The sequence below is a fragment of the Euprymna scolopes genome, chromosome 31 (genome assembly GCF_053919585.1).
Source record: "Euprymna scolopes isolate OS-2025 chromosome 31, ASM5391958v1, whole genome shotgun sequence".
Lineage (NCBI taxonomy): Eukaryota > Metazoa > Mollusca > Cephalopoda > Sepiida > Sepiolidae > Euprymna > Euprymna scolopes.
In genome coordinates, this window is record NC_136512.1 from 455,446 (window position 1) to 483,111 (window position 27,666).

The 27,666-nt window shown below is 32.6% G+C and overlaps 1 protein-coding gene across 6 annotated transcripts in view; it reads right to left on the minus strand.

Annotated features, from left to right (window-relative positions):
- LOC145255580 (NADPH--cytochrome P450 reductase-like) overlaps positions 1–27,666 on the minus strand; it is a 150,438-nt gene that overhangs the window by 13,209 nt on the left and 109,563 nt on the right. For all 6 annotated transcript variants that reach the window (XM_080114045.1, XM_080114046.1, XM_080114050.1 and 3 more), the window contains 8 exons: positions 22,993–23,044; positions 19,759–19,887; positions 16,159–16,308; positions 14,729–14,853; positions 12,241–12,330; positions 11,040–11,138; positions 8,666–8,782; positions 1,502–1,620 (listed from right to left, as the gene is read on the minus strand). In XM_080114045.1, coding sequence (XP_079970171.1) covers positions 1,502–1,620; positions 8,666–8,782; positions 11,040–11,138; positions 12,241–12,330; positions 14,729–14,853; positions 16,159–16,308; positions 19,759–19,887; positions 22,993–23,044 — 881 coding nt within the window. The remainder of the gene's footprint in view (positions 1–1,501; positions 1,621–8,665; positions 8,783–11,039; positions 11,139–12,240; positions 12,331–14,728; positions 14,854–16,158; positions 16,309–19,758; positions 19,888–22,992; positions 23,045–27,666) is intronic.

Genomic DNA, 27,666 nt, shown 5'->3' on the forward strand with positions numbered 1-27,666 from the left:
TAAAAAGAGAGTCCTGCATTATCAACTAGATTTCAACCGCTGTCCTATCTACAAAATGTTGCATCCGCTGTCTGTTTTACAAGTACTTTAATGGTAGATGCTTCGACAAACTACAAGCCCTTGTAGCCCCTCGACGTAAATATCCCTGACAAACACAAACTACTAGAGTAGAAATCCCTAGATGTAAGAAAGCCTACTCTAATAGTTTCTTCCCTAGGACTGAAAGACTTTGGAATTCCCTTCCGGATTCCTGCTTCCCCGACATTACTGACATGCAGAAATTCAAGTATAATGTGAACAGACATCTTGCTGCTCAACTCCCTTCATAGTACCTCTGCAAATTATATCCCAGATAGTAGCCTTTCTACATCAAAGTGGCACTGTGCCTTGTTTGGGGTGAAAATGCAATATTTTTTTTTTTTTTTTTTTTTTTTTTAATTCAAACATGCAAAAAAAGTTGGGTTTTTTTTTTCAATCAATTTTCACCCCAAACAAGGCACAGTGCTACTTTGAAGTAGGGGGCTACTATCGGGGACATAATTTGCAGCGGCATTGTGAAGGGAGATGAGTAGCAAGATGTTTGTTCACATTACACTTGAACTTCTGCATATCAGTACAGTTGGGAAAGCAGAATCTCGGAAGAGAGTTCCAAAGACTTACAGTTCTGGGGAAAAAACTATTAGAGTAAAAGGCTTTCTTACACCTAGGGATCTCTACTGTAAAAGGATGGGACTTAGTTGCTTGTCGGGTTTGTCGGAGATAGTCACATCGAGGACGTACTAGTGCTTGTAGTTCATAAGAGCATTCACCATTAAAGTTGTTTGTTGCAATACTTACGAATTCCCATTAATCACTTCAAAATAATTTTCTTTTGGAACCAAGAGAAAACAAAAAGAAAACATTTTTTTTGTTAAATTTATTTAAATATCCATTTTAATCTAAACTCAAAGTATACATGTCCCAAGATGAGTAAAATTATCCAAACAAAAAAGCTTCATCTTACTTTTATGTATGCTTACCAAGATTAAAATAAAGATATAATACTACTAAATTTTATGTCTATAATTCTTATTACTATATTGATAAAAAGCCATTGCATAATTTTGATTATAAAAAAATGCCTAGAATTGAAGGCTTAAACTAACGGGGTTTAAAAATATTCAAGGCAAGGGAATCTTGCTTAACTTATCTAATAACTATGTATCAAATTCAATGTAAATCTGAAATATTTGAACTTTCAAAATGGGAGCATTTGTGCGCATATTATATCCTCTAAAAACTCTATAAAATACTTCAAATAAACTAAAATTTGATGAATATTTATTAATTTGTCTCGTGTCATTGTTCTAATTTCACAAAAATCAGAGGTATCTGAATTTCCAAGAAGGGTTTCCACTTCCTCTTTGCCTCTTTTGCATAAAACTAAATATAGCCCACATTAACTACCCTTACACTGAAGAAAAAAAAAGAAAAAAATGAAGAAAAAAAAATGTATAATTACCATCCACGTTATTCAAAGTGAACACAATATCAAGGTCAATATCTAGAACCTTTCCAATGCGGTCAACAATGTCAGGATTATTACTTGGAAAGACTGCGACATGATCACCTGCATCATATCTAGATAAGAAAGGCCAAAGAAAAAACAAAATAGAAACCAGTTATTTTCATTTCTCATTATTGTGTCCTCTTCTAAGGCTAGAAGGACTTCTAATTTCTGTATGTTGTTATTTCACTTGTGCCGCTCAATAGAATCAGTTAATCATCAACTGATATCCTCCTTTGATGAAAAAACCCTACTGAAACCTCTTTATATTAGTTTCTAAGAAAAATTGAAATTGTTTAAAGTCCTAACAATATATAACTAACCTTACCTTGTAGCCCAATGAGTGCCTCTCCGGTTGAACTATGATAAAAATAACACAAATTGTTGGTATAACTCAGTTCAACTCTGTGTTTGTGTGATAATGTCCTGTAGTGTAGAAAAGTCCCCCTAATGTTATCCATTGTTAGTTGTCTGTCCATGTCAGACCTCTGAGTTGCCAGCTGTCCCAAACTAACTGACTCCTAAATTTACATCTATCATCTACTTAAATGATAAGGTTTATAATTAGCTAGAAATTCAGAGAAAGAAAAATAAAAACAGATTCATATATCAGATTAGTTTACGATTAATACAGGACAATAATCATCATCATATTTGGTTTAATATGTTTCACATGCTAGAATGTATTTAGCAGCTTTTAGAAATTGACTTCTAAATTTACCTATCTCTGACCAGGTCTTTATCTTCCTCTCAAATAATCTTTACCACTTCTTTCCATGTCTTCCTCAACAAAATAATTATCTCAACTCTTCTGCATCTACTAACCAAAGAACTCTCATCCAGTTTTCCAACATGGCCATACCATAAAAACATTCTATATTGTACAGATTTGATCTACCTCTGGTCAATAAATCTAAGACTATCTTTAAGGCTTATGTAATACGTACATCATATCATATTTCTCTCCGTGCAACACATGTCCTCAATCCTTATTAGTAATGTTTCACTTCCATACATCTTCACACAGAATTGATATACTCTTCCCTTGCTCAATAGTGGTAACTCTATTGGTTTGTAATGGCAGAAGTTGCCTAAACTTCCTCTATCCACTCCTACTTATTGCAATTAGATTAGCACTAGAAAAACTTCCTGACAACCACAATACCTTCACCATCGAGATATACTTTCTCCACATCAGAGTCCTCATTTATCTCCAATGCCTTACCCTTCTTGCACACAAACTTGTTATCTTCTCTTAAGTTATCAATAATTCTACTGCAGTCTTGTGTGCCCTATGCTTACAAGTATCATTAAAAAAAATTTAAAAAAATAAAAAAAATAAAAAAAGAGCTGCTAGCAACTTCCTATCCACAAACAGATGGGGATTTTCCTTTTTCTGAGATTATTCTTGCAGTAAAATCACTTATCTCCCTTGAAGACAAACAATTGTATTTAACTATTTTTAAATCTTTAATATTTTTATATAATTTTAATTAAAAGAAACTTCTATCAATAATATCCTTGCCTAATATATAAAATTGTAATTGTTAGATTGCTAGCAAAGTTCATGACTGTTCACAAAATCCTATGATTTTGGAAATAAGACTCCATAACAATATATATTTTGAAATTACATTATCCACTGTATTTGGATACATACATTTCATTTTGATCAAATGGGGTGAAATAATATAGTCAGGCCAAATATCAGTAAAAAAGAAATCAAACATTTTACTTTTTTTGATTTGAATAATTATGTTTGTTTTTATGAGTCAGCAGCATCAAGAAATACGTATTGCCTCCATAGTTAATCATTGTGAAATTTCAATTAAATTGGTAATGTAAAAATATGGTTTTATCGATTTTGAACAAACCAGATGTTTCATTTTTATAGATATAGATTTGCACTCCCATTTCAGCCTTTCAAAAATTACATGATTATAATATATAATAACCCTTTTTTTTTTTAACCTAAACAGCCTCATAAGATAAATAAAAATACCTAAATTGTTTAATGAGATTAAACATCTTAAATATACATAAAATACTGAACTCTACAAAATAAAACTGCATGCTGGTTTAATACATAAACTGTAAAATATTCAACTCCACAAAATACAAATTAAAACAGCATACCGGTTTAACATAAAGCTTTAAACTATTAGAAAAAACATTGTTCACTCACTGAATTTGAATGTTTTGAATCTACCTTCAAATAAATGCTACAAGAGGGAACAGGTGGTAATGCCTGGGGTGATGATATGACAGGAAATACTACACTATTCTTCCATTATAAATTAAACACTGAACGCTAGAACATTAGTCTGAAATATAGTAAACTGAATTTTATGCATAATTTTTTTTATAGAAATTCTACAAACTTGGTTTAACTTCTTGATCCATGTGTCTTAAAGTTGAGCTGGCTTCTAAAAAGGCTCACAATGATTATAAGAAACATGCATTTTCTCTTTTTATTAGATTTTTCCATTACACCAAATTGAGCCATAGCAATGCGTGGCAGGGTACAGCTAGTATATATATTTATAGATAACAATAAATGACAAAAGTTTATATTACAAATTTTAAGATGTTGACCATCTTGCAATATATTCCTTAAAGTACGTTGACATGCACAATACTGGAAAGCACCTGTTTTATAGCACAAAACCATTCATTTAATTATTATATCAATCAATGAATATATTCTGCCCTTAACTCATCAGAAGAAAAAAAGCACCCATCAATTCATTAAAAGAAAATAAAATAGACGGACATGATTACAAAATCCAAAAATTGGAAGAGAAGTTGTAATTATCTTTTATATTTTTTTATTACGCCATGTTTGAATTTTCAAGTAAAATCACTCAAATTTAAATTCCCTTAATAAATTGTATTCATTTTGATATAAACTAATAAAAATATTTTATTGTTTAAAATTAATCTATATATATTTACTTAGATAATATCAATAACTGTAAAATCTATAACATGTTTACATATTTATTTAATTTTTATACAAAACTAATTACTTAATATATTGATTTTTATTTCCGGTAATAACATCTGTTGATTAGACTTGCATTTTATATACCTATAAAATCCTATTTTATTAATATTTTAATTTTTTTTTTCTACATTAACTATAATTTAATTATTCTTAATCATTCTTAACATTAATATAGGATTTAATCTTTTTCATGGTTTTTTTCTTTTTTTTTTTAGACGTCATTTGTTTATTATCCATTAAAGGGCAATAATCTATTTTCTAATTTGAATGAATTATTTCCCTTTATATACAATCTTATTACAAATTAAAGGTTTATTCTTTTCCTTTTCCCCCTTTTTACTGCATTAATAAATTATATATTAATCTAATTGTTTTTTTTTTTTTTATATTACTTGTTTATTAATTTATTTTTATTGATTATATTGGTGCTGTCAAAAATTGTGCATGTCAACGTACTTAAAAGAATAAATTGTAAGATGGTCAACGCCTTGAAATTTGTAGTATAGACTTTTGTTATTTATTTGTTATATGCTCTGTAATTACATTGGGCGGTTATCTTTCAGATGCAAGGTTCCTTGTTTACTTGCGATTGTAACGATGTAAGATTCCGTTGTACGGAAGACCAAATCGGCCATAATTTAAATATTTAAATTTATTTATTGAATTTAAATATTTAAATTGATATACTGTTTAAATGATAATATACATCTACGATGTTTTTATTGGCGCTTTTCTTCGTATTTTTTAATAACATTTTTTTGCACCATTTACAAGTTTTTTTTTTTACAAATATTTTTTTTAATACTGTAATAGTAAAATTATTTTAGTAAAATTCTATATTGGATACGTTTTTTTTTATGAAGTTTAAGTAAAAAAAGTTCACTTTTTTTATTATTAAAAATACATTTCATGAAAACACTCATTATAAAATGTTCACGTTGTTTAATTAAAAGTTCTTAATTATAATCTAATAGTTTTATAATTTTGTTATTTTGTTACAAATTTCTAATAAAGATTATTTTAATTTTAACGGTAATTTGGTTTTCATTATAGACTCCGTCATTTTAAAGGCTTGAAAATCACTTTAAATCAATTTTAATATTAAAAAAAAAGAGAAATCAACAGGAAAAAAATCTCGTGTGAAAACATTACGAGATACTTATTCCGTATAATTAATAAATGTGTCTTTATTTTACTATTACAGTATTAAAAAAATTATTTGTAAAAAGAACTTGTAAATGGTGCAAAAAAATGTTATTAAAAATACGAAGAAAAGCGCCAATAAAAACATCATAGACATTTTGGCCGATTTGGTCTTCCGTACAACGGAATCTTACATCGTTAAAACCGCAAGTAAACAATGAACCTTGCATCTGAAAGATAACCCATTGGGCTTCATAAATTAAAGGATTGGTATAAATTAAAGGTGAAACATAATTGAAAACATTTCCACAAATATATATATATATATATATATATATATATATATATATATATATACATACACACACACAGTGTGAAGGGAAAGCGGTTCTGCCATAATAAAATATATTTAAATGATATTTTAATTGGTCCAGATTTCGTATACATTATATAGAGTCGTGATTTTTCAAAGGTAATTAAAAAAAGTTGGGTGCCATCAACTGGAATTGAAACCAAAACTGTAGCATTCAAAGCTGGTGATGTTACCACTGTACCAACATGACACGCATATGAACAGGTTAAAAATAAACTAAGACGAATGTACAAAATGTATAATGATTTTTTTTTTTAATTCTGAACCCTCAAAAACTATTTTAACTGGCTAAAGACACATAAAAAAGAATGGCCAATAAAAAATCCAATCATTTGAGGCCCCTAGCACCACTCTGCGACTTTTAGCTTTGGACGAGATCAGAGTTTGAAAATATGGAGACAGACAACGCCTTTTATATATTAGATTTTTATATATTTCAAATATAAATTTTGGTTTTAAATATAGTTTGTTTTGGTGCTTCTTTGTTATTAGAACGAAATTTGAAAATCGAAATAATGAATTCCACATAAAACCAATACTATCTACTTAATTTATGTTGCAATAGGAACAAATACAAAAATTACAGAAAAGAACTAGATAGAAAATTAATTGTTTATGAAAACCGTTTTGAAGACAATTAGTGAAGTTTTACTATACTAGACGAAGAAAATAGTTACCTCCCTTGTTACCATTCAAACTGTCCAGTTTTTTTTTTTTTTTTTTTAGCAAAACTCAATTTTCATTAATAATTAATTTTCTATCTTTTTTGTAATTTTTGGATATGTTTTTTTATTGTAACATGACATTAAGTAGATACTATTGGTTTTACTCAAAATGCAATATTTTGATTTTCACTCTGATAATGAAGTACTAGTTTTTTTTTTTTTATATAAATTTATTCTAATAATAGCTGAATAGTGCAAGACTAAAGCTATAAATACTTTTTTTTTTTTTTTTTTTCTTAATTATGTTAACAACTTTGAATACAGTAAATAAAACTCGTTTTGAATTATTCAGCGAAAAATTGTCCTTTATTATCTACTAGCAGGGAGTACCCGGCATTGCCTGGGTGTTTGGAGGTGTGTGTGTGTTTGGGGGGGGGGGTAGATCAAAACAACCCTGTTTGAAAAAAATAACGTCGGCCAGGTGTTTGGAGGTGTAAAAGAAAAAAAAAGTTTTAGTAGGAAGATAGGCTTGAACCCCGAAGCCTTGACGCGAAGGTGGAAACGAAATGGAAAAAAACTTGAGGCCTAACCATCTCGGCCACGAGGGGAAAAGCAAGTGATAAGTTAATGTTTATAAAGTGAAATTGACAGGTGCGAGAAAGTCGCATGACCTAGTTTTGCACTGCAAGCCAGTTTCTATTTCCCCTGCCCCATCATTCGCTTTTTTATACTGAAAAGTGTAACGAAGATGAAAATAGTGCGTAAAAGTTTGGAAAATTAAAGATAGCCGTGACCCCCATTCTTAAGTTGTAGATATTATGATTTAGATAGCATATAAAAAGTTTTAAGAAGGAGTGAGCCGACCGAGAAGCCCGGCGAAAAAAGCGTTTGGCAGACATACATAAAAATGCAGCACACACACACACACACATTAACACATTTTCGCTTTTATATATATAAACTAGCAGGGGTACCCGGTGTTGCCCGGTTGTTTCGAGGTGTGCGTGTGTGTGTGCGTGCTCTTAAATCAAAAAGAAACATGGGGGGGGGGGGGGGTAAAATAAGTTTTGGTAAGTAGCTAGGATCGAACCCAAAGCTCTGAGGCGAAGTTGGAAAATAAAATGTGAAAAAAACATAACACATTAACCTCTCGGCCAGCAAGAATGAGTTACTGAAAGATGTTTGAATTTATTTAAGTAAGAAGAGAATTGACAGGTGCCCGCACTTAATGACATCAAGTGGAAGTCGTAGAATTAACATTTTGTGCGAGCGTTACGATGACATAAGCAATAGCTATTCAGCAGTTAACATTTTCTGCAAGACAGTTTTTAATGAGGTCAATAACCCGGTTTGTTTGTTTTTACCCAACTTTGAAGAAAACCAGCTCTCCGTTTATTAGGAGAGTGTCTGGTCTCAAAATGAAAGCAATCGTCTGATATGACGATGATAAGCTGACATTGACCAAACGTTACATGGCTTTTTGGATACCACTGGCCATGAGCCAGGGATTCTAATCGAGTTTCGCTTTTTTTATGCCGAAAAATGAAAGCAACACGCGGCAATCGAAAAATGTTGAATATTTAACGTTTCAAAGTAGGGTAAATTAAATAGACAGGCGACCCCATTGTTAACTCGTAGATATTATCATTTATACAGCATATAAAAAGTTTTAAAAATGAGCGATGGCCTCGAGAGCCCGCTGGAAAAAAGCCTTTTGCAGACATACACAAAAAGCGAACATACATACATACATTTTCGCTTTTTATATATATAGATTAGAGCAAACAATTGTTTCAGCCCAAGATATAAATACTTATTTTTCCTAGTTAGGTCATCATCAGTGCTCATACAACAAAACAAAACATGAAAATTACAGAAATTAGTTACCCTCATGTTAACACACCACAAACAATAAAAACAAAAAAAATTACCGAATTTTGGAATCTGTAATGTCAAATTCAATATGCATACAAGAACGCTCACTATTTTTATGCAATTCTTTGTGTACCACGACTGTTGCCAAGTACGGATTCTTAGCATCATAAGGTCTGCAATAAAAAAGAAAAACGTTTTGTTTATAATTTCCAATACTTAATAGAATCAACTGAAAACCAAAAATAACAAAATTTAAAAAATGTAAACAACGAGAACACATTAATGAACCTGTTTCTGGCCAGATCATTGTCTCTCATTTTCTCAAATCCAGCCTTATCACTTCTTTCTATATTTTCCTTTGCCTTCTCCTGTCAACCAATTCTTGTATCTCAACTAACCTAAGAATTCTAATCCATATTCAATGGCACTATATCAACAAAGTCTCCTGTCCAGATTTAATCTTCCTCTGAAGGCATCAGATTTAAGCCTGTTTTTAAGACTTACATTACACATCCATCACATGTCATTTCTCTTCATACAACATGTTCCCTCAACCCTCACTGGGCAGGTTTCATTCCAATGCATCATACTTTACACACATGCCTCATAGACTCTTTTCTTGGTCGATAGTAAAGTTTTCTATGCAGTCTTCTTTTCTATCTTTTTTTGCCAAAGATACTAACATTTTATAACACTATTCTGGGTTCTACTCAACAGGAAACAAAGTAAACCAGAGCACATTCGATAGCATCCCACACTATGCACAATTACCTCAGCTGGATCCACCATTGATGAGGTCTCCAAGGCGATTGACGAACTCCCACCGGGGAAGGCTCCAGGTACTGATTCTATCTCAGGCGAAGTGATCAAGAGTCGCAAGTCCTCTCTCCTCAAGCTATTATACCAACTCCATTGTTTGGAAGATGCTGTTCCTCAGGATATGAGAAACACAAACAGTCACGCTATACAAGAATAAAAAGGATTGCAGCGACTAATTATAGGAGCATTGTCGGCAAACTGTTTATCTGCATCATTCTGATGAGACTGCAAGTTCTTGCTGAGAGAATATACCCTAAATCACGGTGTGGTTTTCGCTCATAATGTTCCACCATTGACATAATCTTCTCACTACACCAACTCCAGAACTGCAAAGAACAAAACAGGCCATTGTACCTTGCCTTCATTGACGTTACTAAGGCATTCGACCTAGTGAATGCTGCCTCTCATTAGCTTTATAGGGTCATTTCATGACAGTACGATGAGTACCATGCAATTCGATAGAGATACCTCTGCTGAGTTTGTTGTAAAAAACGGTGGGGTGTGTGCTTGCCCCTACATTATTTGGCATTTTCTTTGCCCTTCTGAGATATGCTTTCAATTTGTCAGAAGACAGAGTTTACCTTCGCTCCAGATCAGATAGCCGCCTCTTCAACATCAACCGCCTTTGGTCCAGGATGAAAGCCCAATAAGTTACCATCAGGAATCTACTGTTTGCTGATGGTGCAGTGGTAGCATCTTACACTGAAGAAAGACTTCAAAAACTCATGGACAGGTTTTCCAATGCTTGCAAAGAATTCAGCCTCACCATCAGCCTGAAGAAAACTCATGAGCCAAAGAAACTCATCTCCGATCATCACTATGAATGGGCAGTGCTTAGATGTATTCCATCAATTCCAATATCTTGGGTCTACAGTCTCAGACAACCTATCTCTTGATGTAGAACTCAACAAGTACATCAGAAAGGCATCCACCACTCCTGCAAAATTAACAATTCGGGTGTGGAAAATCATCAGCACCCTTCTGTATGCAGAAAAGCATAGACAACCTACAGTCACCAAGAATGGAAACTGAACACATTTCACATGTGTAGGCTACAGAGAATTCTTGGAATTTCTTGGAAAGACAAAGTTACAAACAATGCTGTTCTTGCAAGGGCTGGTATCCACTATGTTCACTCTCTTTCGCCAAAGACACCTATGCTGGATAGATCATGTGCACTGCATAGACAATGGGAGAATCTCAAAAGACATTCTCTACAGTGAACTCACAACTGGCAAAAGGAAAATTGGTTGTCCTTACCTCCGCTATGTCAACGTGTACAAATGTGACACCAGCTGAGAGCCCAAAGCTAAAGTCTACAACATCTGGAGACAAATGGTAACCAAAGGCTTGACCACTACCAAAATGGCCATTGCAAAACAGGCAGAGACCAAAAGACTATTCAGGAAGCACAGTATACAAAACTCAACAAACCATTAATACAATGCACCGACCTTCACCTGCCATGTCTGCAACTGACAATGTAGATAAAAAATATGCTAATTCAGCCACAGAAGACAGTGTTCAACCACCTCTACATGTGTAACCCTAGTCTTCTAGACTGACAGATGTCAACTACTAATAAGAAAATATTACAAGTATCATACTTACGTTTTTTGTATCTTGTAAGAACCAAGTCGGCTCATTTCTCCTTTGAAATACTGGTCGGGAGAAAGATTGTCATGAAGGGTTAAGGTGTATTGACGAATGCTGAAAAGAATTTGAAAAATGTCTAGTTTTAATATAATCACAAAGTTGTTGTAAAAAAATATTATTTTAAAAAGGTATACATTTTTGTATATAAGTGATCTTGTCCATCTGAGAAACGGTCTCTACCAAACTCCTGTCAATTTTTTATCTACAAACTTGAAACTTGATATATATAGGGGATTTGAACCTGTGGAACAAATTCAGTTTTGTTTTTAGCCAGTAAAAAATAGATGCTAAGGAGTCAAAATAGAAAAAAAATTGGAATCTGGCAGGCATAAGTCAACTTAAAGTACATTTACAGATTTAACAAACTTTTTTTTTTATTTTTTATATGTACATGGATTTAAATCAGATGGTAACAACTAAGACTGGGGCGCTAAATATTTTGTTTTCAATTCAATTAAATGGCATATGTCATTTTTTTTTAAACTTTTAAAATCACTATATATTATCAAATAATCGATAGAGAATTGACTATAATAATAAATATGAAATCTGCATAAATTATCATATTAAAGTGAATTTTATGACTGGACAACAATTTATATGTATATATATAAATTTGCTTTCATATAGGCAAGACCACCTGAAGAACTAACTGACCAAAACATGCTCATGACTGTAACAATATATTACTGCTTACGTAAAAACAAATATATATAATTGTATCACTGTAGCTTCCTAGATGCAAATCCACTGAAACTTCAGTGTTTATCAAAAATGAGAAGCAGAGTAAAATTATATGCGTTATTGGCTACATATGTGCATACGTTTCTGCTGCAATTCCTTTAGAAAGTCAGCATCTTCTACAATGAAACCCGGTTTTAAATAGTCATTGTTTAAGTAACCAATGAATTTTAACAAGAGTGTTCAATACCAAAGAGCATAGAGCGATACAGCTTATGTGAAGTAGGCAATACAGCAAACTTTGCTTTCGTATAAGCTGTATTGCCTGAAGAGGTCTCTAGTTACTGGTAATTAGCTGACTGAAACATGCTAATGAATGTGTAGCAGCATATTACTGCTTATGTAAAAACAAATTAAGAGTATATATATATATATATATATATATATATATATATATTGAGGTTAAAATATTTACCTTATATCATCTCCAACAACCTGAATATTAAAATGTTCACAAACAGTTGGCCAAAATTTCTCTCTCCAAGTCAAGAAATCTTCTTCAATACTAAAAATAAAGGGAAAAACAAAAAAGTTGCAAATTAAAAAGTATAAATACAATTTTAAGACCATCCAATTTACCTCTCTTACTATCAAAAATCTGTAAAATCTGTTCAACAAACAAAAATTCTTTCACTACTCCTACTACAAACAGGTTATTTATACCATATTTTTAAAGAATGCAAAAATTGTTATATCAGTGAAACTCATAAAAACGATTGTGTTAAAATAAAGTTGTTAAACTAAGCAATGTCAAAAATACTCTTATATATATGAATACAATCATAATTTTAACTTTGCTAGCGTTGCAACAATCAAATATGCACATACAATACACTGCAGACGCCTCATAGAAGCAGCTTTGTATACTCATTGTAGCAATAAGGGTTCTTGACCAACAGTTGGGTAGTTTATAGTCTATCAAAAAGTACTGCATGTCATGAAAATCAAATTCCCTCAAACTATGATAGTCTTTATGTGTTTCCAGAAGTTATGCACCCCATAACTTCAAAAGAGATTTAAGAGAAGATAGAGTACTGTTGTCTCATCTGAGGATGAGCAATTAGAAGTACTCTTTCCTGCTTTGACAAACCTTTGAAATTTACTGAGCAACAACCTTTTTGCCACCCTACTTCTTTCTTACAGAAGAGACATTGCTAGTCTATCTCTGTTCTATTGTTATTTTCATGGCAGGTGCTTGACTGAGCTTCAATCTATCCCCCAAATCCCGTAAAACATTCGCAACAAATACTCATCTAGTTACAACAGCCGTCAACAATTTCCCTCATTCTCTATATGTCTAAAACTAAACAAAAATTCCATGAGCAAAGTTTCTTTCCTAGAACTGTCCGTATGTAGAACAATACAGTAGGACTCCTTCATAGCTAACTATAACATGACCGTTTTCAGATCGAATGTAAATAAGTTCTTGTTGAGCTATCCTCTTAAATAATAAAAAAATCTACCCAAGTTCCACCATTACTGATCATGACAGTATTTTCTCACTGTCTACCTAACACTCATTAACCCTTATTCTGTAAGGCCTCTGGACCTTGATAAACAGTGACCTCCAAGTAAACAAGCCGCGCGTGTGTGGTCCCTCTCTGATGCTGCATGTGAGATGATGCCACAAAAAATAGTGAAGAAATGATGAATGTGAGAAGTGTAAAGGGCCAACGTTGAGTTAGTGGTAAGGCAAGTGTATATGTTCAGTTTCCTTCATAATGGAGGATGAACGAGCATGAATAGACATCACCCATGAATCAAAAAATTATGGGGGCAAAACATGTCATTTGGGGGTATTTTTTACCTCTTTTGAGCCCCTGGGGATGCAATGAGAATTTTTGCAAAAAAGTTTTTTTGATATGCACATTTATTTAGTGAAATACAATTTGAGGCAAATTTTCAGGAAAAACTAATGGAAGGTTATCTGGCAATCGTCGGATGCCACTGAAAACATAGGTCCCTCTCCGATAAATCGGGGGACCAATAATAATAAAAACTCAATTCAGGTGACTATACTAAGTTGCTGTCTACTGTTAAACATAGGATAGTTAGCAGTAGGATTCAGGAAAATCCAGAAGTGGCGGTCTAAGAACTTCTGACCATCTTCCCACTCACCTGATTGCAACTCATGTACTATGATGTGTAAAGTGCAGCTGTGAAAGATACCAATTATACTACCTGCAACACCAAGTTAACTCATGTTTCTATATTTATTTGGCTGACAACTTAAGCAAACAGAGGCAAACATGACCGAGAAGCCCCAATGAGAGTGAGGCAGTCACTTGCAATGTAGTAACATTCCTACCGTATCAGCAATTATTGTACAACACTAACAAATTTGTAACTTAATTTGTTAAACTCACAATTTCTCGCTTATTTCTAATTCAATTTTAAAAATACATATATATTCTGGAATGAAAAGAAAATCTTTCTGAATATGTATGTTGTATATGCTTTTATCCATGAAATTATTGAATTTTTTTACAGCAAGCCAAAAATGCGAAATATATTTCTTCAAGACTCAATTTTAAATTAGCAATACACATGTAAAAAAAAATTACTTAAAATATTTCAATGGCATAGAAAGAGCTTTTTTAAATCTTTTAAATCTGACTAAAAATAAAGTTATGACTATTTTTGTGCTATGGACTATTATGTGTGAAGTATTGTTATGAAGGACACCAACTGTACCGCTTGCAACACAAAGGATGGTCTGTTTGGCTTGATCAAACTCATATTTAGGCATTTTTTTGGAGAACACCATGAAGACTGTACTCGAGGTCCATGTCCCCTCCTGGAGGACGTTGTGAAAACTCAGTGTAACTTTATCACATAAGTTGTAGTCAGCAAAAGATCCTTCAAAAGATAGTTTGAATTTAAGATTAAAGAACGGAACTTACTTTGCATCATCATCTCCCATTCCCAAATCAAATATCCGAGTTCCACCTAATTCTTCTAAACGTTTGTCAACATAAATCCCCATTGACTGGTAGTGCTCATAGGTTTTATTACCAAGACCAAACACCTGAAACAGAAAATAAAGAAAATAAACATCTTATTTTTCTTATGAATTTACATTCTTTGCAGTTGGATTAACATTTTAACCCTAACCCAGTAAGAAGAGGAAGGAAGGGGAAACCTCCATCCACTGACTTCCCTTCCCCATTTTAATTTCATTATTTTGAAACAACCCACACTAAAAAAAAGAAGAGATAAATAAAAAATTCTTAATCTTAAAGATAACTTCAAAAGCAAGAATTTAACGAGTAACAAAAAAAATTTTTAAATACAAATATTATAAAAATTAGAAAGCCAATTTTATTTGTTTTTATTTACTCTTAAAGAATTAATAAGCTTTTGACTTTAAAAATGTCTTTATAAGTTCTGAAATTTTTTACTTTTTGTAAATCATCTTTCCCATCAGATATAAATCACTTGTGGATAGTAGTTCTAGCAAATGTTAGTCACATTTGGTTTATATAGCTTGTGCCAAAGGTGTTTGCATGGTAAAAAAAAACATTGGCAATTTGAAAATGTTACATATTTGAATTATATTATAGAAACTAGAAAGCCAAATAACGCCGAGTTTTTTTGTTTTTTTTGTTTTTCACTAAAATAAATTTTATTTATTTATCTTAACAAATAAACAAACTTTCGACTTTAACAAGTTTTTACCAGGTTTTGATATTTTTTTTTTCTTTTCATAAATCGTTTATAAAATTAATTTTTTTCAAACAAAATCTCTTAAGTTTGATAGAGAAAAGACAGTTTTGTATCTTATTGATTACATGCAAGCATTACATAGAGACAGGGTCTGAGCGACAACTTAGAAGGTCAGAGGTAACCTCAAAGCAGAGGTGAAGGAAACCATGCAACTTTTGGTCAAGGAGTTTTCTGTATCTATTTGGCTGACAACTTAAGCAAGCATATGCACAACATACCTACTCTCCAAAGAGCCCCAACGAGGGTAAGGGTAGTTGTGTACAATGTAGTAATGCAAATTACTTAGGACTTCTATCCTGTCATAGCTGACGGAATAAGTGTATGCTACCCCCGTGAATTAAATAAAGGTCCTATTCAAAATTCTGTGCAGATTCCCAAGTTCAACAGAAAAATTTCAGCTAGATCAGCCTGGTAGCTTCAGAGAAAAAGTGAAAGGTAATGTCGTATCATGGTGATTAAGCCTTAACTGTGCATTGAACAGATACCATAACACTTAGTTTGCTGCACCTTGTAACAAAGGTCTATAGAAAATTTCAGCTAGATCCGACCGGTAATTTCTGAGAAAAAGTGCAACAGACAGGGAAAATTAGAGATAGTGTGTACTTACAGCATATGTTAGGCCAGTGAGGTCAATCTCTCCAGTTTGTAAAATGTTATAAAATTCCTGTGCATTGTCGGTTGGATCACCTTCACCATATGTGGCCATGCAGAAGATGGCCAGCGAATTTTCAATTTCAGAAAAGTTGGCTAAATCCTCCTGAAATTCAGAAGTTATACAATAAATTAAACACATTCTTATGCTACAAAAAGGTACAAAAATATGTTACAAAGAGTACAAAAAACAAACAAACCAAAGCAAATATTTAAAACATGTTGCAGTTAAATGGGGTATTTTAGAAAAAAAAAACAAAAAAAAACTAAAGATAGAATTCGTCACTGCATTTCCACCACCTCATGATTTTCTCTCAACTTCCAGCACGCGTTTGTCCCTTTCATTCTGCCAACAGGCTTTTTAATTAAAAAAAAAAACTGACTTCATTTGCATATATGTGCGGTGTGATCTCATGCGATTCCACAAGACCATACCTTATAAAGCCACAGCTGCCATCTTTAATCTCTCTCTCTCAGATCCCACCTGAAGATAAGTCGTACAGCCACACAAGGCACACACACACACACACACGTAGGTGCTTGCTTCTTTGACTATTACATTCAACTCCACACAAGTTTTGGAAATTGGTGAAAAATGTGTTGGTGGAATTCAAATACAATATTGTAAGATTTGAACTATACATAAAAGATTTGTTGTTTAGTTTAGGCATGAACCAAATGCAAACAATCGAATATATACATACTACAAAATATTAAAATGTCACAGTGAGTTTTATGTCTGGATAGCTATATTGTGTTCTATGCTTGTCTCATCTTACTATTTATTTATCTATAATTAGGTTGGTGCAAAAATAATGTTTTTGACATTCAACTTCAAAAGATCATAACTCCTTTCATAATAAACTACTGATCAAAATAAGAACCATTAGAATCGACACATTTTCACCAACAAGAAATAAGTTTATTTATCCCATTAGCATAGAAATCCGAAGTTCTGGAAGCAATGAATTCATTGAAGGCCGATTTGACATCATCTCGGCTTTTGAAGCATTTTTCGCGCAGGAAGTTGAGATTCTTGAAAAAGTGATAATCGGTGGATGAGAGGTCCGGTGAATAAACCGATGAGGCAGTCTCGTAGTCCAATTCATTTAGATTTTATAGAGTCAGTTGAGCAACATGCGAGCAAGCGATGTCATGGAGGAGAATTGGTCCCTTCATATTGATCAATTTCAGGAACATACATTGGAGCTTCTGGTGCATTTCATCAATTTGTCAGCAGTACTTCTCTGCCATAATCGTTTCGCCCAGATTCAAGAAGCTGCTGTGATGGAGGAGACCGGCCGCAGACCACCAAACAGTCACCATAACCTTTTTTTGGTGCAATTTCGGCTTCGGGAAGTGTTGTAAAGCTTCTCCGGCATCTAACCATTGTGCCGAACATTGCCAATTGTCATAGAGGATCCACTTATCAGATGTTGTGATCCGTTTGAGAAATGGGTCGTTTTTGTTGCACAGAAGGAGCGTAGAAGACACCTTAAAACAACAATTATTTTGATTGTCGTTCAATTCATGTGGCACCCATTTATCAACTTTTTTGATTTCCCTATTTGCTTCAAATGGCAAACGACTTGAGTGGTCGACCTCGAGTTCAACAGGAACTTCCTATGTGGTTTTGGGAGGATCGACTTTAAGGCTTTCAAATGTCCGTTATCAACCACAGTCGGTCAACCACGACTGTCTCCATCTTCAAGACTGTCACCACTGCAAAATTTTTTGAACCACCATTGTGCCACACATTCGTTAATGGTTGCTGAGCCAAACGCATCATTGATATCATGAGCTGTCTTGGCAGCTTTTTCAGCCTAGTTTGAACTGGAACAAGAAAATCATGTGGATTTGAATTTTGTCCATGTTCTCAAAAAGTCTGCAAAAAAATGAATGAAGAGATTGAGAATGGTAACGAATAATACAATTAGATAGTGAAAAACGTGCTTCAAAATGATATATAGCAATGAATTAATTCAAAAATCATATATAAAAGTAACATGTGAGAAAACGATATTGTTTTTGCACCAACCTAACATTTATAATTATTGGTTCCCATATTGTTTGTTGTTTTTTTTTTTACTCACGTTCACTCCAAACAAGGCATATTATCACTTGGACGTAAGGGGCTACTATTTTGGACCATGTCTAGGAAAGATTCACAAGATGTTTTGTTTATGTTACATTTAAACTTCTGCATATCATTACAGTCAGAGAAGCAGATAACAGGAAGGGAATTTCAAAGTCTAGCTGTTCGAAGGGAAAAATGATTAAAGTAGAACGCTTTACTATGTCTGCTTAGTTCATCATTGCTCAGCATGTACACTGTTTCTTTAAGTTGTCTGATTCTCCACTGTTTTTCTCTATAATTCTTACTTTGGGTCATAATCCAACATTGTTTCCCTTTTCCTTCCATAAATGGTTAGTCATACCCAACTTTTCAATATTTCCAAGTATCACAGCTTTTCGGTGTTCTTCTAACCTTACTTTAGTGAGCGACATGACTCCCCTTTGTATAGTTTTTCACGTTTAAATGGAATCTCGTACACACACGACATTTCTGAATTTTTTAGATGAGGATTGGTTATTCATATTATTTGGATTCATTCGATTCATTGGACTACAGTTCTCATCTTGAGCGTGATTTTCACAACGTTTCGGTCGATGTAATCTCTGATCTTCTTCAGGTGTATCTTGTCGAACTCTGGAAGGTTTCTGTCGAATTCGGGAATTTGGACAGAATTTTGAATAGAACCCTTTATTTACTTCATGGGGGAGTTTGACAAGATACACCTGAAGAAGGTCAGTGGTTACATCGACCGAAATGTTGAGAAAATCGCACTTAAGATGAGAACAGTAGCCTGATGAATCCAGATAGGAATCATACACACATGTCATGATTTTTCCCATAGAGGGCTTAACTCGTACAAGATGCTTTCAGAGAGTGAAGCCGCTCCTAAATACTGTTCTACATGGCATATGGATTACATATTCTTTGAATATTTTCTGACAAACCCTTCATACAAACTGTAGCGAGTTTTCAAATGGCGTCATCTCAAAAGTTTAGAACTATAAAATATGTAATTTTTTTCTTAATAGTATAAACTTGAATAGACATTAACAGTAAATGATAAACATTGATGTAGAAAGCACCCTATAATTTCCATGAGTTCCTACTGGTACCTATTTAATGTTTCACAAGGAATCCATCTGCCATGTTGGCTATTTTCATTGCATAGTTTGTAATCAATTTACAAACTATCTCTGGCCAGGTCTTTATCCCTCTTTCTTGCAAGTTTATTTTTATTACTTCCTCTTGTCTTTTTCTTGGCCTTCCCTCTTTGAACTCAAACTGCTGCTCCATCTGTTTTACATCTACTAACCCAAGAACTTTTATCCATTCTTTCAACAGTCATACTATTGAAGTTTCCTGTTCTGTATACATCTCCCTATATTATCCATATTTTCATAAAGAGAAAAAGAAAGGATTGCAATGTTCACAATATCATTTGGAATTCTTTAAGTTCTGTTCTCTTTAAAATTAACATACCATATTGCATTCTTCTGGATCCATAGCTATTCCTTTCAGACCATAACGCTGACAATCTTTCGACAGACGACATGCAAATTCCTCAGCAGTGCCAGTTTGGGATCCATAAAACACAACCACATTTTTTCCCTGAAAACAAATAAAGGAAGCTTTGAATATTTTATCAAAAAAAATAAAATAAATGCAGTTTAAATTCCTAGGGATACCAAGTTCAACATATCATAGACATAGAACGTGCATAAGCTAATTGCTAGAAAATCCACAATTACAAAAGAGAATTCAAATAGTGGTGAAAAAGAGAAACCTAAACTAAAATTGTTAAATAGAAAATGGGAATCATCAGCTGTTTACCATGGAGCTGTTTTGGAAATTTACAAACAGGACAGCTGTTTAATTCTTTGCTTTCCAGTGGAAAATACCAGTTTTCCAATAACAAAATGTAGACACAATTCAGTTACTATTGCACTAATACAGTAGAACCCCAGTTACAGTATTTTCCCCACCTTATGGTGTTATTTATAATTTGATTATATACATGTGCATTACTGTACTGTATTTTGTTACTAATTTTTAATTTTATATCCTTGGGTTCTACTGTATATAAATTAAAAATAATATAATATATATAAATAAGTATAATAATACTACTAAAACCTTACTTTTAAGAACTATTCTGTGATATGTTAGTAAGCATATCAAAAAGCTTAAACACCTTTGGTACTAGACAGACAAATAGAAAAGAGGAAGGAAACCTAGGCATACTTGACAAAGGAATACAAATAATTTTTAAAGTTTTTTTCCTTAATCCATGGATTTCCAATGCGATAAATCATTCATTGAAAATCCATGGATTAAGGTAAAAACTTTAAAAATTATTTGTACTTTATCAAACAATAAATTTTGTATGATTTAATTTAGAATTTCCATTTATATTATTGATCTACCTTGCATATTGAGCTTTCTTTATCTGCTTGGGATTGTCATAAATATTGATACAGTAGAACTCTGGGATACGGTGGCCCTAGGATATGTTTTTTTTTTTTCAGATTACAATGTGGAATACAATGTTTTTTAGACACTGGTTACGGTATTTGCCTCACTTTACGGTGTTATTTATGTTATTTGATTATATACATATGTATTATATACTGTACTGTATTTTGTTACTAGTTTTTAATGCCATATCCCAGAGTTCTAGTGTACTAATATCTATTTGGCCTTTACAGTACCAAACAATCTGTATTACTCAATATAAGTTTTGAAAATATATATGGCTATTAAGTTACACAAAATTTTCCCCATTTCATCTTTATAAGGATTCATCAGGCTATTGCATGGAATTGATATTGCTTCATGTTTTTATAAATCCCTGTGGTACTAAAGTTTATTAGTCAGTCAATCAGAATCTTAGTTATTCACATTTATTGTAGCCAATGAGTGCACACAAACCTGTTTCTTTGTTATTTTAGCAAGGACTTTTTCATTTCTTTGTGATCAGAGATCACCTAATTGAAATTTTGATATTTATTTACATTTTATATTATACTAAAATATTTGTTTATTTATTAATTATAATTATGATTATTATTTTCGTTATTATCATTAATAGTAGTAATTCATTTTTTCTATTATCCTAAGGTAAAGTTTATGTTGTGTATACATACGTTTGCTATTTCACTCTTGCAGTTAAATTTTTTTTTTTTTTTAATTTAGGACAGCTAATTTTTCATTCAAACATTGTGTATAGCTTAATCACCATATATATTTTCAAAACTTACTACCTACAGGGTGGAACAATAAATTTATCGCCTAAAGAAAACAACACTACAGCTTTATTAAAAACTTATTGAAAAAATCAATTCCGGTAACTTTGTTATGTAGTAGAGCTGACATCTATTCAATGTATAGGCCTTCAGCCTCAATCACTGTCTCAGGTCCAGAACTGGGAGCATGCCTTTTCCAGAAGCACCGGCAGATGATGGTTATCAGGCTGGCTTTGGTGTTGGGGAGGTCATGTTGGTGATGTTCTTAACATATGACCAAACGAAATAGTCCAGCGGGTTCAGTTCAGGGGAGAATGGGGACAGTGAGAGAAGGATATAAAGTTATGACACTCATTCTGAAGCTGGACTTGTGGACTATAGTTGAGTCCTGCTGCCACACTCAAGAGTTTGTCAGCAACCACCCCATTGTACCAGGGGATCACTACTACATCCAGGTACACTTTGGTGTTGACTTTCAAGCCAAGTTTGAAGATGTGAAGTGGCATGATGTGGCCCTCACTTGAAACCATACCAAAGACCAAAACCGTGGCTAGAAAACTTTGTGGAGCTGTGCCCTCAAGCATTGAACTGTCTGGATTTGCATTTTGAGGGTGCTGGCAATGGTCCTGTTGTCATAACTTAAATCGGTAAAGAGCATGAGTTGTATAGCAGTGCATCTCCGATCTTGCTCGGGAAACATTGTGTCACTTTTAGATATGATAGAAGGCTCATATCACACTTGGAATTTGTACACAACTGGCCAACTAGTAGATAGTTTTCAACAAAAAAAAAAAAAAGTTTTCATCAAACGGAAATGGAATCATGTCATCTTTTCTAGGGCAACAATTTTATCGTTCCACCCTGTAGCTCTATTTAAGTATCAAGCACTGTCAAAGTAAATACTCAAAATATTTACATAAAATTTTATGTAGATATATAAAATAATTTATTTATATATATATATATATATATATATATATATATATATACACCCCAACTGCTTTTGTTTCAACCTTACCTGAGAAAAAAGTATAGAATAGTAAACATAGTTATAAAGTTTTTGTTTTTTTTAACATGCGTGAAGCTAACATATTTTGCCTTAAAATGTGTCTAACAAAGATATGATCCAAATGTAATTTAACGTGAAAATTCCGTAAAGGAATGTGGTTCAGAGGAGAGGAGGGGCATTTTTTTTATTTGAATGACCTGATTTATGCATTAATGTTTGCAACAAAGTTTGTATGTGATTGAAACCAAAACACAGAAAAAGCAACTGTGAAGGTGGAACAGATTAGTATATATAGGTTTTTGTTATTAAACTGTTGAAATGTAAACAGTAAAACATCAACTTTATTATGTATAAAAAAAACTTTGATTCTTCCAATAAGGTTATTTTCTTAGTCATTATAAAAACCAAGCTGGACAATCATGGTAATAAGTTTTAAAAGTATGGAGACTTGTAATGCCTTACCGATGTTTTCATTTTACCAATGAGACTAGAATCTGTAGGTTTAGCAATATGTCTGGAAATAAAAAAAAGAATGAAAAGAAAAAAAAATGTTAAAAATTACTTTGAAAAAATTTAAATATGCAAGCAAAAAACAGAATTGAAATAAATGCAGATAAGATGTTTCCAAACCAGTTTTGCACCAAGCACAATCATATATCAACTTCTTTTTTAATTCCTTAAAATTGGTAAAAAGTAATAAGAGCAAAAAAAAACACAGAAGGCAAAATCTTTAAGTTCCTATTGACTTGCCTCCCCATGAGGACAGAGTTAGACACAACATTGTTTTTTTATCTAACTCCCCAAAAAGAGGCACTCTGGATAGGAACAAAAATTAAAATTGTCTCAATCATGAAGGATTTCTTCTCCACTGACCAAGGATAGAAAAGGTGAAGTTTTTTATGTAGTTTTAAAATTACACTGTAATTACATAACTATTAATCAAAAGAAACTTTTCCTTGGTATACACTGACAAGACTTCCGCTAAACAGAAAGCATAAATCAAAATAAGATAGTTTTATTTAACATGACAGTCATCCAAATTGCTGAAGATTAAAACCTCTTTCCCCACAAAAGAGACGCTGAGAGCCTGTCTCTGCTCTATTGTTATTTTCATGGCAAGTGCTCGAGTGAACTCTTACCTATGCACCCCCCCTTGCCAAATTTTCACAAAAAACACTACTAGCTATAACCACTATATACGATTTCCCCTACTCTATCTGTGCCTAAATCTAAATGCAGATTCCATGAAATATGCTTCTTTTCCAGAACTGCCTGTATGTGGAACAGTTTCACTGGCCTGCTTCTCAGCTGAATAAAACATAGTAGCCTTCAAATCTAATGTAAACAAGCTATTGTTTATCCGTCCGGTTAAATAATCCAAATTCTACCCAATTTACACCATTAACGATTACTAAACTACCACTTTACATACATTAATCCTTATCCTTGAGTAGGCCTTGATAAGTGGTGACTCCCAAGTAAAAAAAAAAAAATCTGATGAATCATTGGATTGTTTTCTTATCACGTTTATTGATTAAAAATGATGCAATAATTCTTTTTAAAAATTAGAATGTTTTTTTCAGCAGATATTTTGTAAATTATATACTGCCATTAATTACAAACCAGCTCCAATCAATTTTGATATGGAAACCATTTAGCAAATATATATCCATTTATATGATTACAACACAATGACAAAGCAATGATTAGACCAATTTGCAATGTTAAGCCAGGTGTACAGTTGCAAGATCTGCTGGAACTGTTTTGCCTCCTATGGACACTGATGTCATGAATTTATAAAAAAGCCTCCGGTGGTAACTTGGCTTCAGGTGTAGCATTTTCAATACATATGCGGGTGTCTTTACGTGCTGATCTTTTATCCTTGACACCGTTTTTCTTGGCTGCATTTTGTGAGTGGCCGTCAATAGTTTTCTCTGTTTAACTAAGATTATTAAATCTCTTTACATGCAGAAAGACACAAAAAGACATCTGCTGAACCAAGTGTAAGAGAGATACAAACAATTGTACTTAAAGAGACAGTTCGAATCTTAAAAAGATCTCTCAGATGGAATATCTAGCATCAAGTAGGATACCCCATTTCTAGAGAAAAATGGTAAAAAAAAACTCAAAAGAAACACACACATATAGGGAGAGAGAGAGAGAGAGAGAGATAAATTTAGCAGTGTAGCAGCAAGTCCTGGGTACAGATACCAGAAAGAACAGTTGGAAATAAGTTATACACAATCCAATATGACTATGCGATTCATACAGCTACATACTTAGAAAACAGAGCTATCGAACTGGACATATCAGATGAGAGAGAGTGTAGCAACCCTAGTTGCAGTCACTGTCCTTGATGATGCTGGCTTTAACAGAACTGTAACCTGACTTTCTTGCCAGTATATACCAAGGAAAAGTCTCTTATGATTATTACTTATGTAATTGCAGTTTAATTTTAAAACTTTACATTAAAAAAAATATAGTCTTTACTTTGAAATGGCCTTATTTTTAATAAAATATGTTAGAATAAAAAAATATATTTTTGGCACACTATGGAAACTGTATTCCCTTTGTATTTTTATTATATTTTTTCTTTCTTGTTTTTTTTGTTTTTTTCAGCAGATTATCAAATGTCCACTAATCTACCAGATTATCAAAAAAATTATAAAAAAAAAAATTCAATTTCTAACATTTTTAAAGGGTGCTTCGTTTCTAATACAACATTCTAGTAAATCAATCTCCCATTTTAGAAACATCAACTTTTTTTCAGCCAAATTTCACAAATTTAGCCTTTTTTAAGCAGTTTAGCCTTCAAAAGAGGCTAAATTCACAAAATTTGACCAGAATAAGTCGATGCTTTTAAAACGGGGATCAATTTACTAGAATGTAGTATTAGAAATGGAGCACCTCTTAAAAATGTTAAAAATTGAATTTCTTTTGATAATCTGATAGATTAGTGATCATTCAATAATAAAGTGCTTAAAAAAAAAATGAAAAAAGACAAAAATAAGAAAAATTTCAAAGGGGGTGTGTACTACTTCCATATGTGCGCCATATTTTTGTGCGCCATATTTTTTAGTCTTAATGTTGAAAACTTTTTTTTTTTCAGAATGGTTTGATATATTAAAAAATATATTTTAAAAGTTTACATGAAAAATATTCTTTACTTTCAAATTTTTTTTTTTTTAATATCTTGTAATGAAAATATACTTTTTAGTTTTTTAAAGTTTACATGAAAAATATTTTTCAAAAATTAAAAAGTATATTTTATCACAAGACATTTATAAAAAACATTTAAAAGTAAAGGTTATTTTTTATGTATAATTTTAAAATATATTTTCAAAGTGAAGACTTGTTTTTTATGTAGATTTTTAAAATTAAACTGAAATTACATAAGTATTAATCAAAGAAACTTCCTTCTGAAACTGTTTTGCCCCCTATGGACACTGATGTCATGAATTCAGAAAAAAAGGCCTTTGTTGGTATGAGTCAGTCAACTTAGTTTCAGGTGCAGTATTTTCAATAATGCGGATGTTTATATGTGCTGGTCTTTTATCACCACTGACACTGTTTCTTATTACTGCATTTCATGAGTGGTCATTGATCATCTACTAAACTAGGATGAATAAAACTCTTTACATGCAGGAAAGACACGAGAAAACATCTGCTGAGTTTTCTCCAAGGTTTTATTTGGAGAGAATCAACGTAAGAGAGAGAGAGAGAGAGAGATTAATGTTATCCTAGCTAATTGTTTACTTCTTTACTTTCTAACTTACTAAAATGAATGACACAGATGGACAGAGACATTGAGGTAACATTCCACTTAGATTATTCTACATTAGGGCAGTGTCTCATCTGCACGGCTTCCCCGGAAAAACTGTATTACTTGTTTTGATTAAACTCATGTTTTCATCTTGAGTGTTCTTTGTGCAATGTTTCAGTCAGTATAGCCTCCGACCTTCATCAGGCATGTTGGTCGCCATCTTGAAAAAGAAAGACGAGTTACTAGCTCGGTAGATGCTTTTGTATCCTTGGGGTTGTTTTTGTTTTTTTCGTGGTTTCATATGTGTGAAAAAAAAATTGGTTCACAAGAGGTAACCAAATTGTTTTCACATACGAAACCAAAGCAAAAAAAATAAAAACAACTCTAAGAATAAGAAACCATCTACAGGGCCAGTAACTTTCCTTTCTTTTTCAAGATGGCAACCAGCATGCTTGATGAAGGTCGGAGACTACACCAACCAAAACATTGCACAAAATAAAACTCACGATGAGAACAATAGTCCGATCAAAACAAGAAATACAAATAATCAGTCCTCATCTCAAAAATTCAGAACTGTAACGGAAAAACTGATTTGAAATCAGAAGTTTTCTTTCAGTTCAAAAGAAACATGACGTCTTTCATTATCATTCACCTCCTGTTTTGTCTGCTATTTTACCTGTTGCCCTCCCACCTTAATCTTATGTCACCCACCTTTCATTCAACCCTGCAAACAATTGTTTTACAAATCTGGTTTATCATGAACTCCGTGTGACCCTTGAAAAATTCACACTGGTATGTGTGTGTGTGTGAAAGAGTTTGATAAAAGATTATATTTCTTTGGTAACCAGGCTTCGTTTTTGTGAAATTTGTATTTTTTTTTTGTGTTCTTAAATAAAAATGCTCCCTTCTAAAGTTAAACAGAGGGAGAGAGGGGAGGGGGGCGGTGGCTTTGGGTAAACTGCCCTTCCCCCTCCAACAAAAAAAAAATAAATAAATAAAAATAACTATGTAACATCAAGTTATCTCTTTACTATTTCTATATTTTGTTATGACTTAGCAATCCTTTTATATATCAATCATTATCAATTTGTACTGTCTTAGAAGAGAAAAAACAGAAATGTGTAATCTGAAATGAATTAACAGACAAAGATAAAATGTTATAAAGAAATTGGAACAATATCGCAATACGGAGAGGGGGATAGGGAGGCACGTTAGTCCTAATATGTTTTTGTTATAAACAATGCTTGACTGCAATCTATATATTTTTCTTAATCTGTCTCTCTGTTTATTCCACTTTTTCTCAGAAACTAGTCGACCGATCTGGCTGAAATTTTGTATGGATCTTTGCCATGATAAAATGCAGTGAAGTAAGT